Below are 16,130 nucleotides of genomic sequence, written 5' to 3' on the forward strand. Positions count from 1 at the left end.
AGCTCATGGTGTATTGTCGATGATATATAGGAATTTTTCTAGCAGGGCTAAGGAGGTGATTATTCCCTTGTATAAGGCAATGGTCAGACCACACCTAGAGTACTGTATACAGGTCTGGAGGCCTCATTTCAAGAAGGATGTAGAGATGCTGGAACGAGTACAGAGAAGGGCAACAAGATTAGTGAATGGAACAAAGGGGTGCTCTTACAAAGAAAGGCTTAAGTTTTGCAAATTACAGTGTCTGGAGACTAGGCACCGGCGAGGTGATCTGATAGAGGTGTATAAAGCCTTGAATGGTTTCAGCATGCTCAATGCTGATGGAATTCTTCCTCTTGCTCAGAATAATCACCTGAGAGGGCATAAATTCAAATTGAGAAAAGACAGATGTAGGATAGACGTGAGGAAATTTGTCTTTAGCCAGCGGGCGGTTGGTGGAATAGACTTCCATCCCTTGTCGTGGAAGTTGATAGCCTAAATAAGTTTAAGGCTCAGCTGGACAGGTATATTGAACGAACAGAGGGGTGAAGTGGAAGTGGTTATTTTTTATTTATTTTTTTTTTTTGGCTGATGCTGCATAAGCTTGCTTTCTTGCATCAAATGCCTCTACTAATGCTAATGCATTCAAAATTAGCGGTTCATAGAGCCACCTCATGCTCAGAAACCCGATCTTTCAATCTTCTACCAGACTCGGCGCTAATTTTGAATGCTCTGCAGTCGCTGAACATTATTGGGTTGAGCAGCACAATCTTGATCCCCAACGGGATATTGAAATTATCGACTATTCACGTGATTACCGCCAGTGCTCATGGCTTGAAGCACTACACATAGTCACCAATAATAGTACTATGAATCGGACGAGGGGAGTACACTTACTCCCTATTATAGAATGTACTGATTGCAGTGCGGTGAGTGCTGGCGATCATCACGTGTATATAATTCTTCTTTACTGACACCAGACTTGTTATACGTGATCATGCCCAGCTGACTTGTGCTATTGTAACCATCAATATATACTGAAGTACACCATTCACAGACTAGCTGATGAAGAGGCACTTTGCTTCGAAAGGTGCTATGTATTTTAACGAGATACTTTTATTATATTATATTTTAACTCTTTTATCTTATTGTATTTTACGCTTTTATCTTATTTTATTTCTCTTTATCTTATGTATATATTATTTTTATTTTAACAAATTTATTTTAACCAATTAGTCGGTCGTCGCAAGAAACTTTGATGATATTAGCAAAGTGTGTTTGGAATAAACGTATTATTTTTGGTGGTAGCCTAAACATGAAAATTTGTTATATGTGTTGTTGTTTTATACCATTTAATACAAAAAGACATTGCTTTTGCTTTTCTGTCTTTACTTTACCATATTGTGTGTTGTATGACAGTGACGGCTTAGGCTCTCTAGAAATATCTGTGTTTATTCACATATCAGCCTAAAGTTACTAATATCATTTTTAATTTGATAATATTAACCAGAAGGTAAATATATTATTCATTAATATTTGTGATGTGACACTATTGTGTTGAATAACATCAGCCAGAAGGTAACTTATATTATTAATTAATATTAGTGATGATACTATTGTGACTGGTTTCAGAACTGATTGGTTCCATTTTCAGACAACTAACCTTAGTTAGTAATCTTGTGTTTGAGAGTGAATAAATATATCAAATCTAAATGAGTAGCCAGGTGACACTAGGGAGAAAACATCCGATTGAAAATGTAAGATACATTACAAATATAATATAGTTCCTGTTACTGGATTGTTTTGGCATGTTGCAGCATTTCCGGCAGAATTACTTAACAAGTACAGGTCACTGTTGAACAAAAGCCGAGAATTAGGGTTGAATTTGAAAGTGTCTGCAATTCTGCCCAGACACGATAGGAGGGAGTATATGATGAGAGCCTTGTCGATCAATTTGGCCCTGGAAAGATTGTGCAAGGCTCAAGGGGTAGAATTTTTTTCAGCCTGGACTGTACTTGTTAACAGGAGAGATTGCCTCTACAGGGATGGGATACACTTAAATAGAAAGGATGTAAGAATATTTGCTGATGCTATCGAGGCAGTGTTAGGTGGGTCGGAAAACTGCTAGCTTGGGGGGAGACAAAGACCAATAGATTGACAGTAGCTACTGGCAGAGGTGAAAGAGATTCTTGCACTGCTTCTATTAGAATGAGCAGAAGCCTGAAAAACAAGATGCATGATATTTCAGAGACTGCTGGGAGCCATTGCGGTACAAGTAAACACATGGGTTGTGTTAGGGTAGCTAAGAATAGAAACAGGTGCAGGTATACTTGCGTGTACACCAATGCTAGGAGTTTAGTAAATAAATTTGATGAATTTGAGGTATTGCTCAAAACATCAAAGGCAGATATTGTTGGGATATCAGAGACGTGGTGTCACACAGATATAAGGGATGCAGAACTGCAATTTGGGGAGTACAACGTCTACAGAAAGGATAGACAGGATAGGAAGGGGGGAGGGGTTATGCTATTAGTTAAGAAACACATAAAAACCAAGGAAGTGAAGCCAGTCGACATCGCTGGACAGTGCAGTGTTGAGTCAGTTTGGTGTGACATAAGCATTGGGAGATCAAAATTGAGAGTAGGAGTGTGATATAGGCCTAATGATTCTGATGAGTATAATAAGAAACTGTACAGGGAAATAGAATGGGCCAGTAAATCAGAGAGTCTTATAATGGGGGATTTTAATTTCCCAGATATTGACTGGAATTTGTGGGTTGGTCACTCACACACTAGCAAGGCTTTTGTGGATTTATTGGATGATTGTTTTCTACATCAGCATGTTCGGGAAGCAACTAGACGGAGTAATACTCTTGATTTGATTATCAGCAGTGATTCTTCATGCATTAAGAATCTGCAGATATATGAACCACTAGGTGGCAGTGATCATAGTGTGCTGAAGTGGGATTTACTCAAATCGGTAACTACCATTAGGGGTAAAGGGAAGGGTTATTGCTTCCGTAAAGGCGACTACGATGGACTGAGACAGTATTTAAATTCTATACAGTGGGACCAACTGATGATATTACCAACAGCAAATTCAAAATGGGAAGCATTCAAAGAACTTATCTTGGAAGCTACTAGGCTTTACATACCAACTAAGAAATATTGTTCAAGGTTTAGGCCAAAATGGATGTCAGATGAACTAATGAGGCATATGGCAGAGAAGAAAAATGCATGGGATACTTACAAATTAACACATGACACAGAAGCCTATGATAGATACAAGTTGATATGCAACCAAGTTACAAAGGAGGTTAGGCAGGCAAAGGCAGATTATGAGAATTCCTTGGCAAGGGATGCAAAGAAAAACAGCAAAGAGTTCTTTACTAATGTAAACTCTAGAAGGAAGGGGATGAATCAGATTGGTCCACTTGATATTGATGGGTCAACTGTTGATGATCCTGCTCAGGTAGCTAACAAACTAAATGAATATTTTGCATCGACATTCACACATGAGGAGTTATTCAGCGAGGGGAATGCCAGAGGTGTATTCAACTCTAGCAGTAAGCTACAGAATCTTGAAATAACTGAGAGTAAGGTGGAGGAGAGGTTGTTGAAGATAAACACAAGAAAGGCACCCGGGGTGGATGGGATCTATCCAGATATATTAAAGGAGGCAGCAAAGGAAGTAAGCAAACCCTTAGCCATAATTATGAGAGTTTCTTTGGACTCAGGGGAGGTACCCATAGACTGGAAATGTGCAAATGTGACCCCAATTCACAAAGGAGGATCAAAGGCTGACACAAGTAATTATAGACCTGTGAGCTTAACTTCTGTTCCAGGAAAATTAATGGAGGCACTGGTTAAAGAAGCACTGCAGGATCATTTAGACAAGACTTCAGTTATAGCTCCGACACAGCATGGTTTTGTTAAGGGGAAGTCTTGCCTGACCAATTTGATTGGATACTATGATGCAGTCACAAAAGAACTGGATGCAGGGAATAGCTTTGATATTATATACTTGTATCTTAGAAAGGCTTTTGATACTGTTGCACATGGAAGACTGCTACAAAAATTGGAGCAGTGTGACATTGGAGGCAAATTGCTGCTATGGATAAAGGGGTGGTTGAGGGGGAGAAGACAGAGTGGTAATCAATGGATACTGCTCATCGTGGACTAATGTTATTAGTGGAGTCCCTCAGGGCTCAGTGTTGGGTCCATTATTGTTTTCTGTATTTATAAATGATATTGATGATGGTATATCAAGCTTAATGTCCAAGTTTGCAGACGATACAAAGGTTGGCAGGGTTGTCAAGGACACTACTGACACTATGCTACTGCAACAGGATCTGGAAAGGTTGAGCAGATGGGCTTAGAGGTAGCAAATGAAGTTTAACATTGACAAATGTAAAGTACTACACATGGGGAAACAGCAACCCCAGAGCAACGTATCAACTCTGTGGTACTACACTGACAGTGGTAGAGAAGAAAGAGACTTGGGGGTGGTTGTGCAGGCAGATATGAAGTTCTCTGAGCAGTGCAGATGGGCTGCGAGAGTAGCTCATGGAGTATGTCAATGATATACAGGAATTTTTCCAGCAGGGATAAGGAAGTGATTATTCCCTTGTATAAGGCAATGGCCAGGCCACACCTAGAGTACTGTATACAGGTCTGGAGGCCTCATTTCAAGAAGGATATAGAGCTGCTGGAACGAGTACAGAGAAGGGCAACAAGATTAGTGAATGGAACAAAGGGGTGCTCTTACGAAGAAAGGCTTAAGTTTTGCAAATTACAGTGTCTGGAGACTAGGCACCAGCGAGGTGATCTGATAGAGGTGTATAAAGCCTTGAATGGTTTCAGCATGCTCAATGGGATTCTTCGTCTAGCTCAGAAAAATCACCTGAGAGGGCATAAATTCAAATTGAGGAAAGACAGATGTAGGATAGACATGCGGAAATTTGCCTTTAGCCAGCGGGTGGTTGGTTGGTGGAACAGACTTCCATCCCTTGTAGTTGAGGTTGATAGCCTAAATAAGTTTAAGGCTCAGCTGGACAGGTATTTTGAACGAACAGAGGGGTGAAGTGGAAGTGGGGTTTTTTTTTTTTTTTTTTTTTTTGGCTGATGCTGCATAAGCTTTCTTTCTTGCATCAAATGCCTCTATTAATGCTAATGCTAATTTCAGTAAAGAAGTGGGGTAGTATTTTAATACAGGTGTAAGGTATGTTAGTGTCTAACGGCTCCTGGGATTTCTTCCATCTCCGCGGGTATACATTGTATCGGGCCAGAGATTTGGAGGGAATGGTGTGATCATGTGTCATGTGTATATTGTGTTGTGCCCTTTGTTCCTCCAGTCTATTAGCCGCTGAACCCCTAGTGGGACCCGACGTTACCATACCGTGCCACGGGGAGGCTGACCGGGTGCACCACTGATGCTAGAGTACTCTGGCGGGTCCTGCCACCTACTTTCCTGGGATTTCAGTGGCTAGGACCAGATTTGAGAATGAGATGATTGCTGTTTCTTGAGCAATGGTTGTAATTTTAACAGAGCGTAGGGTTGTTCGCTGATAACTTGTTCTAGGGCCAAATAGGTCGGGCAATAATTTTGATGTATTTAGATTTAGACCTGTGGGGCATATATATATATATATATATATATACACACACACACATATAAAAAAAAAAAAAAAACACGTTGTGCAAGGGAAAAGTAAGGGAGGTAGGCAGAAGACTGGAGGGTTGGAAACAGAAGAAGGGGGCCGACGGGGAAGATGGCCCCTGATGACAGTGTGGCATGCCCAGTGCCTCACTAGAGAGGAGTGGGGTAGAAAGAAAGAAAAAAAAAAAAAAAATCATTGTGTAAGAGAAAAATGGGGGGGGGGGTAAAAGGACAGATGAAAGGAAACAGAAGAAAGAAGCCACAAAAAAAAAAAAAGAGAGAGAGAGAGAGAGAAAGAGAGATACCCTGCAGGTGCAGGGTAACAGCGAGCACGGCCAGTCAGTTGGAGCCGACACTTGGTGGAAATCCAGCAGTGTGAGTGCTGCTATGGTGGACGGGTCATGTTCAGGAAGGTCTAGTCCAGGTGTCATCAATTGGAACTCCATTTGGTGAGTCTGTGTCGCATCCAGACTGAAGGCTGGTCCAGTAGTCCATGATAACGAATAGTGGGGTGGTCAAAACCAGGAGTCCAAGATATGATGGTCAAGTCGAGGGATCGATGGTAGGTCTCTTCTTGATGAGATGTATCACGTCTGGTCGGGAGAAGTTGGTCCAGGAATCAGTGATGAGGAATTTGTCAAGGTATGTGTGGACCCTGTCTTTGATTGCACTGCTAGTATTGTCCCAACCAAGTGGGGAGACCAGTTGACTACTTGAGATGTGACGTATCAAGTTGGGTTCTGTACTCCCGATGGTGTGTTGGTCAAGTCTTGTGTAAGTTGGTCCAAGGTGTTACCATCCATGACTCAATGATGCGCAGCAACAGTTGGCAGTCATGGTTGTTATGACCTATTGATTCGGATGCTAAAGTGGTGGTAGTGCTTTCTGCCTGGTAAATAGGTCCATTGCCAATTGAGTCAGGGCTCTGTAAGTTTCTTCATTCTGTAGGGTGAGGTGTTCTTGATTTTGGTAGTTGAAGCGTAGTCTCGTTATTAGGATCCTCCTGAAGTCCTCATAGATTTCACAGTTGTGGGCAAGGTGCTCCCACGTCTGATCCTCTCCACAGCGACAGTGGGCTGAGTCTGAAATTTTGAAGTCATGTAGTTTTTTCTGCAAGGAGCCATGTCCAGTGAGGTAGCATAGACTCCCTGTGAAAACCAGACAGGTGTGAGGGGGGTAGGGGGCCCTGACATCCTGGAGGAATCTTTTGGTGACAGTGCCTTTAGTTGAGGTCTGCTATCTTTCTTGCCAGGTGTCTGTTAGATGTTCATTAAGTCTCTTCTTTTCAGCGTTTCTATTATTTGTATACAGGTATTGAAATACAGTTAAATTTACTTTAAACAAAGCCAAGAGATTGAGACCCACTAAATCAGTTTATGAATAACCAGATTATGAATTGCTGACTATTTACCCAAAACACAGAAACCTATTGTCACTCTTCATGTGGTTGTTTCAAACCTTATTAGCTCCTCATCAGTGAAGTGATAGGTGAAACAAGAAGACCAAATGATCAGACATTCTTACATCTTTATAAATACTGTAGGCACAACTATTTCAGCTCTGGGTAAATCATATGCTAGAATAAATATGGGGGTTACCCCTCTGCATTTATTCTAGCATTGAATCAAATGTAAGTAACTAAAGAAACCAAAGAAATCGGCATATCAAACAAGACAATAAGACAGACAATTGATTCCTAATATTACTTAAAGAAGGAAAAGCATAAATGTTAACCAACTCCATTAATTAAAAATAAAAAACAATAAATAATAAACCTCAGATTCATGAAATTCAAATGAATGTTTGTATGGCTATTGTATTAGGGATGGAACTGTGTTAGCAGACAAATTTATGACAACTACTGGATTCTTCAAATGATCATTAATAAAAATGCACAAAGTGCTGTTGTCTCAAACTTTACAACCAACTAAATATATATCCAGGAGCACACTGTGTATTTTTATTCATGGTCTCTTCAAGAATTCAGTTTTTGGCATAACTTTGTCTGTTAACGTAGCACCATCTCTGATATAATTGCAATATAAATGTTCATTTTGAATTTTGTGTAGCTGAGATTTATTAAGTAATATTTGACTCATTATTTATGGTTTTTTCTTTCTAATTAATAAAGTTGGTTATTATCTATGTTTTTCTTTCTTTAAGTAATGAAGTCAATTGTTTGTCTTATCATCTTGTTTAATATGGAGATTTCTTTGATTTCTGTAGTTACTTGTGTTTGATTCATTTGGTTTTCCATTTTGTATTTGTTCTAGTTTATGAATTACGGTTTATCCAGAGTATTTATAACTATATACAGGGTGCAGAGAATCTCTACCGACAAACTTGAACAGGTGATAGAGAGTACCAAATGAAACATTTTTTGTCAAGTAAACATAGGTTGTAAATGAGTCGTTATAGCAGCAGAAGCTATTAAAGGGTTGTAAAAATTGAACAACACATTCGGTAATTTAATGTTGTTTAATGCATACAAATAATTTGTTGTGGCACACAAAATAGAAAAAACAATCCATAACACAGTGCTCGAACCTACGACTACCATCAACATTAATGTATGCATGCATTGAGAGGTCCTCGGAGTGGTGCGTATCTGCCGCTAATAGCATAAACGCATAATGTCATTTTATGTTCAGTACGGGTACAGACATGGAAACGGAAGAGAGGCTCGCAGGATTTATCAAGAACACTTCCTAGGCAGAAGGTTGCCTCACCACACAACATTTGCTGCAATACACCAAAGAGTGCGGGATAGTGGCTCTTTCGGTATGAATATTAGCATTAGCATTAGTATTAGTAGAGGCATTTGATGCAAGAAAGCAAGCTTATGCAGCATCAGCCAAAAAAATTAAAGTAAAATAAATAAATAAAAAATAACCACTTCCACTTCACCCCTCTGTTCGTTCAAAATACCTGTCCAGCCAAGCCTTAAACTTATTTAGACTATCAACTTCCACGACAAGGGATTGAAGTCTGTTCCACCCACCAACCACCCGCTGGCTAAAGGCAAATTTCCGCACATCTGTCCTACATCTGTCTTTCCTCAATTCAAATTTATGCCCTCTCAGGTGATTATTCTGAGCAAGAGGAACAATCCCATCAGCATTGAGCTTGCTCAAACCATTCAAGGCTTTGTACACCTCTATCAGATCACCTCGCTGGTGCCTAGTCTCCAGACACTGTAATTCGCAAAAGGTAAGCCTTTCTTTGTAAGAGCACCCCTTTGTTCCATTCACTAATCTTGTTGCCCTTCTCTGTACTCGTTCTAGCAGCTCTACATCCTTCTTGAAATGAGGCCTCCAGGCCTGTATACAGTACTCTAGGTGTGGTCTGACCATTGCCTTATACAAGGGAATAATCACCTCCTTATCCCTGCTAGAAAAATTCCTATATATCATTGACAGTACACCATGAGCTACTCTTGCAGCCCGTCTGCACTGCTCAGAGAACTTCATATCTGCCTGCACAACCACCCCCAGGTCCCTTTCATTCTCTACCACTGTCAGTGTAGTACCACAGAGTTGATACGTTGCTCTGGGGTTGCTGTTTCCCCATATGTAGTACTTTACATTTGTCAATGTTAAACTTCATTTGCCACCTCTCAGCCCATCTGCTCAACCTTTCCAGATCCTGTTGCAGCAGCATAGTGTCAGTAGTGTCCTTGACAATCCTGCCAACCTTCGTATCGTCTGCAAACTTGGACATTAAGCTTGATATACCATCATCAATATCATTTATAAATACAGAAAACAATAAAGGACCCAATACTGAACCCTGAGGGACTCCACTAATAACATTAGTCCACGATGAGCAGTGTCCATTGATTACCACTCTCTGTCTTCTCCCCCTCAACCACCCCTTTATCCATAGCAGTAATTTGCCTCCAATGCCACACTGCTCCAATTTGTGCAGCAGTCTTCCATGTGCAACAGTATCAAAAGCCTTTCTAAGATCCAAGTATATAATATCAAAGTTATTCCCTGCATCCAGTTCTTTTGTGACTGCATCATAGTATCCAATCAAATTGGTCAGGCAAGACTTCCCCTTAACAAAACCATGCTGTGTCTGAGCTATAACTGAAGTCTTGTCTAGATGATCCTGCAGTGCTTCTTTAACCAGTGCCTCCATTAATTTTCCGGGAACAGAAGTTAAACTGACAGGTCTATAATTACTTGTGTCAGCCTTTGATCCTCCTTTGTGAATTGGGGTTACATTTGGAGATCTCCAGTCCATGGGTACCTCCCCTGAGTCCAAGGAAGCTCTCATAATTATGGCTAAGGGTTTGCTTACTTCCCTTGCTGCCTCCTTTAATATAACTGGATAGATTCCATCCACCCCAGGTGCCTTTCTTATGTTTATCTTCAACAATTTCTCCTCCACTTTCCTCTCAGTTATTACAAAATCATCTAGCTCACTGCCAGAGTTTGCTTCACCTCTGGCATTCCCCTTCCGGAATAACTCCTCATGTGTGAATGCAGATGCAAAATACTCGTTTAATTTGTTAGCCACCTGAGCAGGATCCTCAACTGTTGAACCATCAATATCCAGTGGACCAATCTGATCCATCCCTTTCCTTCTAGAGCAGTGTTTCCCAACCTTTTTTTTACCATGCCCCACCTAAGTCTTTCTAAAATTCTGATGCCCCCTATGTAACGTTGGGAAACACCGATATACATATTTTTTATATTCAAAAATTGAATTATTCCCTAAATGAAGCCTAATTACAACTTGTTCAGGACACAAAACTTAGGTTTTAGGAAGAAATCATTAGGAAATTATTAAGAAAAAAACAGTAAGTAAATTTTCAAAACATATAATGGACAACTAAAATTCAAGTACAAAATAATTTATATGAAAGATTTTTTTATAATATTTTAATTTTTAGTAATTATTATTTAATTGTTTAATAATTTCAACATTCCATGTGAAGTCACTTCTAGATGAGTGCACTAAATTTAGTGAGACCCTTGTGCTTGATGCTTGCCGCAGAGAGATTTTATATTGGGCTCCAATTTAGTCAGCTTCAGTCTCAAGTCTCCCCGTTTTGTGATATCCAGTCGATTTCTTTTCTTTAGGAACAAATCATTTATGGCACTAAATCCACATTCAGCTAAATATGAAGATGGAAACGGTAACAATAGCTCTCTTGCAAAGTTGGTTGAATTTGGGTATTTAATTTCTGTTTCATCACAAGGCCATGCCATCGCTCCTTTTATATTGAATAAAGTTTTAACTGACTCATCATTTTGCATTTCTGAGAGTTCTTCTTGGTACTGCATTGATACATCAGACAAATCCACTAACATTGGTTGCATCATCCAGGTTGGAAAATCAATTTGTTTTAAATCAGAAAACCTTTCTTTTAAATCAGCGGACAGAATTTTCAGATGATCGACAATAACAAGTACAGCGGTATCAGTCACTTCACATTTTTGCAGCCAACGAAACTGTTCAAAATTTTTGTTACAAATATATTTTTGACATAATTCAATAAATGTAATGAAACCAAATATCTTCGCTTTTGCATCGACGAGAGTTTTATTTGTTCCTTGAAGTTGTTTATTTAATATATTTAGTTTTTCAAAGATATCGGCTAAATAACTCACAAATGCTTTACCATCGACCGTTAACAGATGCTTCATTTCAGGTTTGTCACTTAAAAAGTCACTAATAGTATCAAATAGTTCCATGAATCTTTTCAAGCAGTTCCCTTTCGAGAGCCACCTTACTTCAGTGTGAAGTAAAAGTCTCACATGGTCTCCATTTTGTTCTTCACAAAAAAGCTTGAAGAGACGCTCACATTTGGCATTAGCTTTAATAGCATTGACACATTTTATAACTGATTTTAGTACTTCATGAAGAACAGGCGAAATATTTTTAGCTACCAAGTTTTCCCTATTAATAACACAATGCACAAGAAGCATTTCTGGATTCTCATCTTTCATCAATTTTAAGCAGCCATTTTTCTTGCCCATCATATTAGGAGCACCATCTGAAGCGCAAGATGTTATATTTTTCATTGGTATATTATTGTCATCTAAGTAATTTTTTAGCTTATTATATATATCTTTGGAGAGGTAGTGGTGCTCTCTAATGATTTACAGAATAACATTTCTTCAGCAAAATTACCTTTATCAATATATCTCACATAAGTTATCAGTACGGCTTCACTGTCTCTCAAAGTTGATTCATCCATTTGCACTGAGAATTTTCTTGTTTTCAGCTTTCCAACAAGTTGTATTTCAATATCTTCACTCATTTCATCTATTCTTCTGCTAACAGTATTGTTATTGAGTGGCATAGCTTTCACGTCTTTGTCATCTTTTTCCAGAACTGTTTTAAGAAATGCTGATATTGATGGTTTGATTAAATTCTCTCCTATAGTATGATTTTTCCCAGATTTAGCAATGAGTAAAGAAATTTCATAACTAGCCTCAAGAGTACGATTGACAGTTGCAGTATGAGCAATAAACAGAGACTTTAATGTTGCTCTTTTTTCAAAATTCTTCTTTAAAGTTTGAAAGTAATCTAAATCTGAATTTACATGAGCATTATGTTTCGCCTTCAAATGCGCCTCAAGACGACCTCGCTTCATTGATTCGTTGGTCAAGCATTGTTGGCATAAAAGACAAAAAGGTGACCTTTGATCGTGGATAGCGGGTATGAAACCAAATTTTAAGTATTCCTCTGAATACTGACGAACTTTTTTTTTACTTGCACTACTCATTTTACTGCGCAACTGAAAGAAATAAATATAAGATAAATCAAAAACTAAAAATAAACTATGCATTAAAGTTAATTTAATTTTATTTTAATATATCAAAATTAATTATTAGTACGCTTTTTGAATGAATAAATCACACGAATTACTGAATTCGGGCTATTAAATCTGTGGTCTCTGTGAACAAGCAGATAAGTCTAATTTGTCAAAAATGAGATAAGTGCACTATAATAAAGTATTTATTATTTACTATTATGTGACACGCAGCTATCTTCGTTATTGTAGTTTTAGCGTGAGTAATAAATATTTGTATATTCGAATATATGCGTGTTTATATGAGAGTGTGAAGTTTATTTTTCCTCTCCTGCAAATTCGAGTTTTTGGACTTATTTGCTTATTTACTGAGACCACAGAAATACATATATGACAAATACATACCATTGTATATCACGGTTCTTCATTAATAATAATTCTGTGCGTGGACAAAGTAATTTTTATTTTAATCTGAGATCGTCAAACCTATCCAAATGTACAGTCACGATGCCCAAACGAGCGTTTGTATGAAAGGAATTACCTATTTCATATAACATGCTGAGTTTGCGGTAGGCTACAGTAGACAACCACTTTGCTTGCACATTGCATATGCCATAAGCAATCGTCCAATACAGTATGTACTATTCCTTCACTAGGCATAGTAAGCAATACTCTCCGAGCAAACTGTAGTTGATATTACTCCAAACTTTCAAGTGCAGCTCTATAGAAAGTACAACATTTAACGAATGCTTATTTAAAATTGAGATACCAACAATTCTTCTTTTGTACAAGTTAAATCATAGTAGGCGGTTGTTTTAAACTCTAGACGAGCAATTTTTGAATTGCCCCCCTGAACAATCAAATTGCCCCCATGTGGGGCGTGGGACCCACGTTGGGAAACACTGTTCTAGAGTTTACATAGGTAAAGAACTCTTTTCTGTTTTTCTTTGCATCCTTTGCCAAGGATTTCTCATAATCTGCCTTTGCCTGCCTAATCTCCTTTGTGACTTGGTTACAGACCAACCTATATCTATCATAGGCTTCCATGTTACCCATTAATTTATATGTATCCCCTGCATTTTTCTTCTCTGCCATATGTCTCATTAGTTCATCTGACATCCATTTAGGCCTAAACCTTGAACAATATTTCTTAGTTGGTATGTAAAGCGTAGTAGCTTCCAAGATAAGTTCTTTGAATGCGTCCCATTTTGAATTTGCTGTTGGTAACATCATCAGTTGGTCCCACTGTATAGAAATTAAATACTGTCTCAGACCATTGTAGTCGCCTTTACGAAAGCAAAAACCCTACCCTTTACCCCTTGATGGTAGTTACCTCTTTGAGTAAATCCCACTTCGGCACACTGTGATCACTGCCACCTAGTGGTTCATTTATCTGCAGATTCTTAATGCATGAAGAATCACTACTGATAATCAGATCAAGAGTATTGCTCCCTCTAGTTGCCTCCTGAACATGTTGATGTAGAAAACAATCATCCAATAAATCCACAAAAGCCTTGCTAGTGTGTGAGTGACCAACCCACAAATTCCAGTCAATATCTGAGAAATTAAAATCCCCCATTATAAGACTCTCTGATTTACTGGCCCACTCTATTTCCCTGTACAGTTCCTTATTATACTCATCAGAGTCATTAGCCCTATAGCACACTCCTACTCTCAATTTTGATCTCCCAATGCTTATGTCACACCAAACTGACTCGACACTACACTATCCAGCTGTGTCGACTGGCTTCACTTCCTTGGATTTTTATGTGTTTTTTAACTAATAGCATAACCCCTCCTCCCTTCCTATCCTGTCTATCCTTTCTGTACACTTGTACTCCCCAAATTCCAGTTTTGCATCCCTTATATCTGTGTGACACCACGTCTCTGATATCTCAACAATATCTGCCTTTGATGTTTTGAGCAATACCTCAAATTCATCAAATTTATTTACCAAACTCCTAGCATTGGTGTACACGCAAGTATACATGCACCTGTTCCTATTCTTAGCTACCCTAACACAACTCATGTGTTTACTTGTACTGCAATGACTCCCAGCAGTCTCTGAAATATCCTACATCTTGTTTTCCATCATGTTAACAATAGTTTAAATCTACCTGTCCCCAATGAAAGAATATACATATAATGACCTGGAAGAACTTCTGAAACAGATCCTGCCTCCCTTTTGTTTATTATGGGATTTTAATGCACACCACTCACTCTGAGGCTCATCGCATTCAGATAGACGAAAACATCTGGAATCACTGCTTCACAAACATAATCTAACACTGTTGAATACTGGTACTAATAGACTTTCATTCATTTTTCACACTAGAACAACTATAGCTATACACTTAACAATCTGCTCTCTAACATTGTTTCCACTCATCCACTAAACAGTGACCATTATCTGATAATTTGTGAAATTCAAACAACTAGAATCCCTCAGGCAGATAATACCCACTTCCAAATCAGCTTCGGAAATTTTCCAAGGCTTATTGAAAGTTATTTGCTTCAAATAATTCATTCGATGTTGAATTATCAAATACCAACCCATCAGTGATGCCACACAACACATTGACAACAGATTCTGAATGCCACAACCAGTACCATACCCAAAAACCGGAGGATTTTAGGTATGGCATTGGAGAGCCCCAGAGTGAGTGGTGTGCATTAAAATCCCCTAATAAATGAAAGGGAGGAGGGATCTGTAGCAGAATTTCTTCAGGCTTTAGGATTATCCTAAAGGTTTGAGCCTTTAATGAAATTTACTGCTATATGATTTACATATAAAAAAAATTCCATATTAATATTGCATTAAAACCATATTTAGTGATTTTATTTATATATTATGAGTGCTTGTAGTTGCAATCATATTGAGTATTTATAAGAAGAACTCTTTATTATATACCGAAAGCACATTGCTGTATTCGACTCCCTTCACGGCTACAAGCCAGGGGTTTACATAAAAGAAATCACATAACATAATAAACACAAAAAAAAAAAAAGCATTATGACTCCTGAAAGTATAATATAATACTTATGTATAATATATAAAGTATAATATGTATAATATAATTATAATATATGTAATATAAAGTATTATGTAAAATATAATATAATACTTATGTATAATATAAAAACTCAGTATGATAAGTACTCAATTTATATATAATATAAATAATCAATACAGTTTCGTCCATAACATTAAAATTTTCTTTCTTTCTTCCTTCCTTCTGAAGTTATAGGCATGCAATAGATGGTTTATGGCAAGTATATAGAAAAGAAGGGTTCCCTCGTCTTTTTTCTGGTGCATCCTTGGCAACAAGTAGAGCAGTATTTATAACCATAGGACAGGTAATTTTTGTTTTTCATTTTGATTTCCATTTGATTGAATACAACATATAGCCTCGATGTTGAAGTGCAATAATATCTGATAATTAAAAAGAAATAAATTATTTAGAGAAAAAAATGGGTCTGAAATTTATATATTTTAGCTATTGAAAGAAAATAAATAAACTTAAATTTTTGATAGCCATACATGAGATATCAGTAGGTGCCTCCATAGCCAGGTGGGAAGGAGCAGCAGTGCATAGCACACGCTTCTTGATTAGACCGGGGTTCGAGCCTGTCACCACCAAATACGGAGGATGTGGGAAGGTCAGGGAATGGCTACCGCATATTCCCGGAGCATTATGGCCTTAGTTGCTAATGCTCCTAAAAACAA

At 38.2% G+C, this 16,130-nt stretch overlaps 1 protein-coding gene across 1 annotated transcript in view; it reads left to right on the forward strand.

The window, feature by feature from the left end:
• Dic1 (Dicarboxylate carrier 1) overlaps positions 1 to 16,130 on the forward strand; it is a 92,585-nt gene that overhangs the window by 32,396 nt on the left and 44,059 nt on the right. The window contains exon 5 of the mRNA XM_090385669.1: positions 15,646 to 15,760. Within this exon, the coding sequence (XP_090241795.1) occupies positions 15,646 to 15,760 (115 nt within the window). The remainder of the gene's footprint in view (positions 1 to 15,645; positions 15,761 to 16,130) is intronic.

The sequence above is a fragment of the Mastigoproctus giganteus genome, chromosome 12 (assembly GCF_048544385.1).
Source record: "Mastigoproctus giganteus isolate SK-2022 chromosome 12, ASM4854438v1, whole genome shotgun sequence".
Classification (NCBI taxonomy): Eukaryota; Metazoa; Arthropoda; class Arachnida; order Uropygi; family Thelyphonidae; genus Mastigoproctus; species Mastigoproctus giganteus.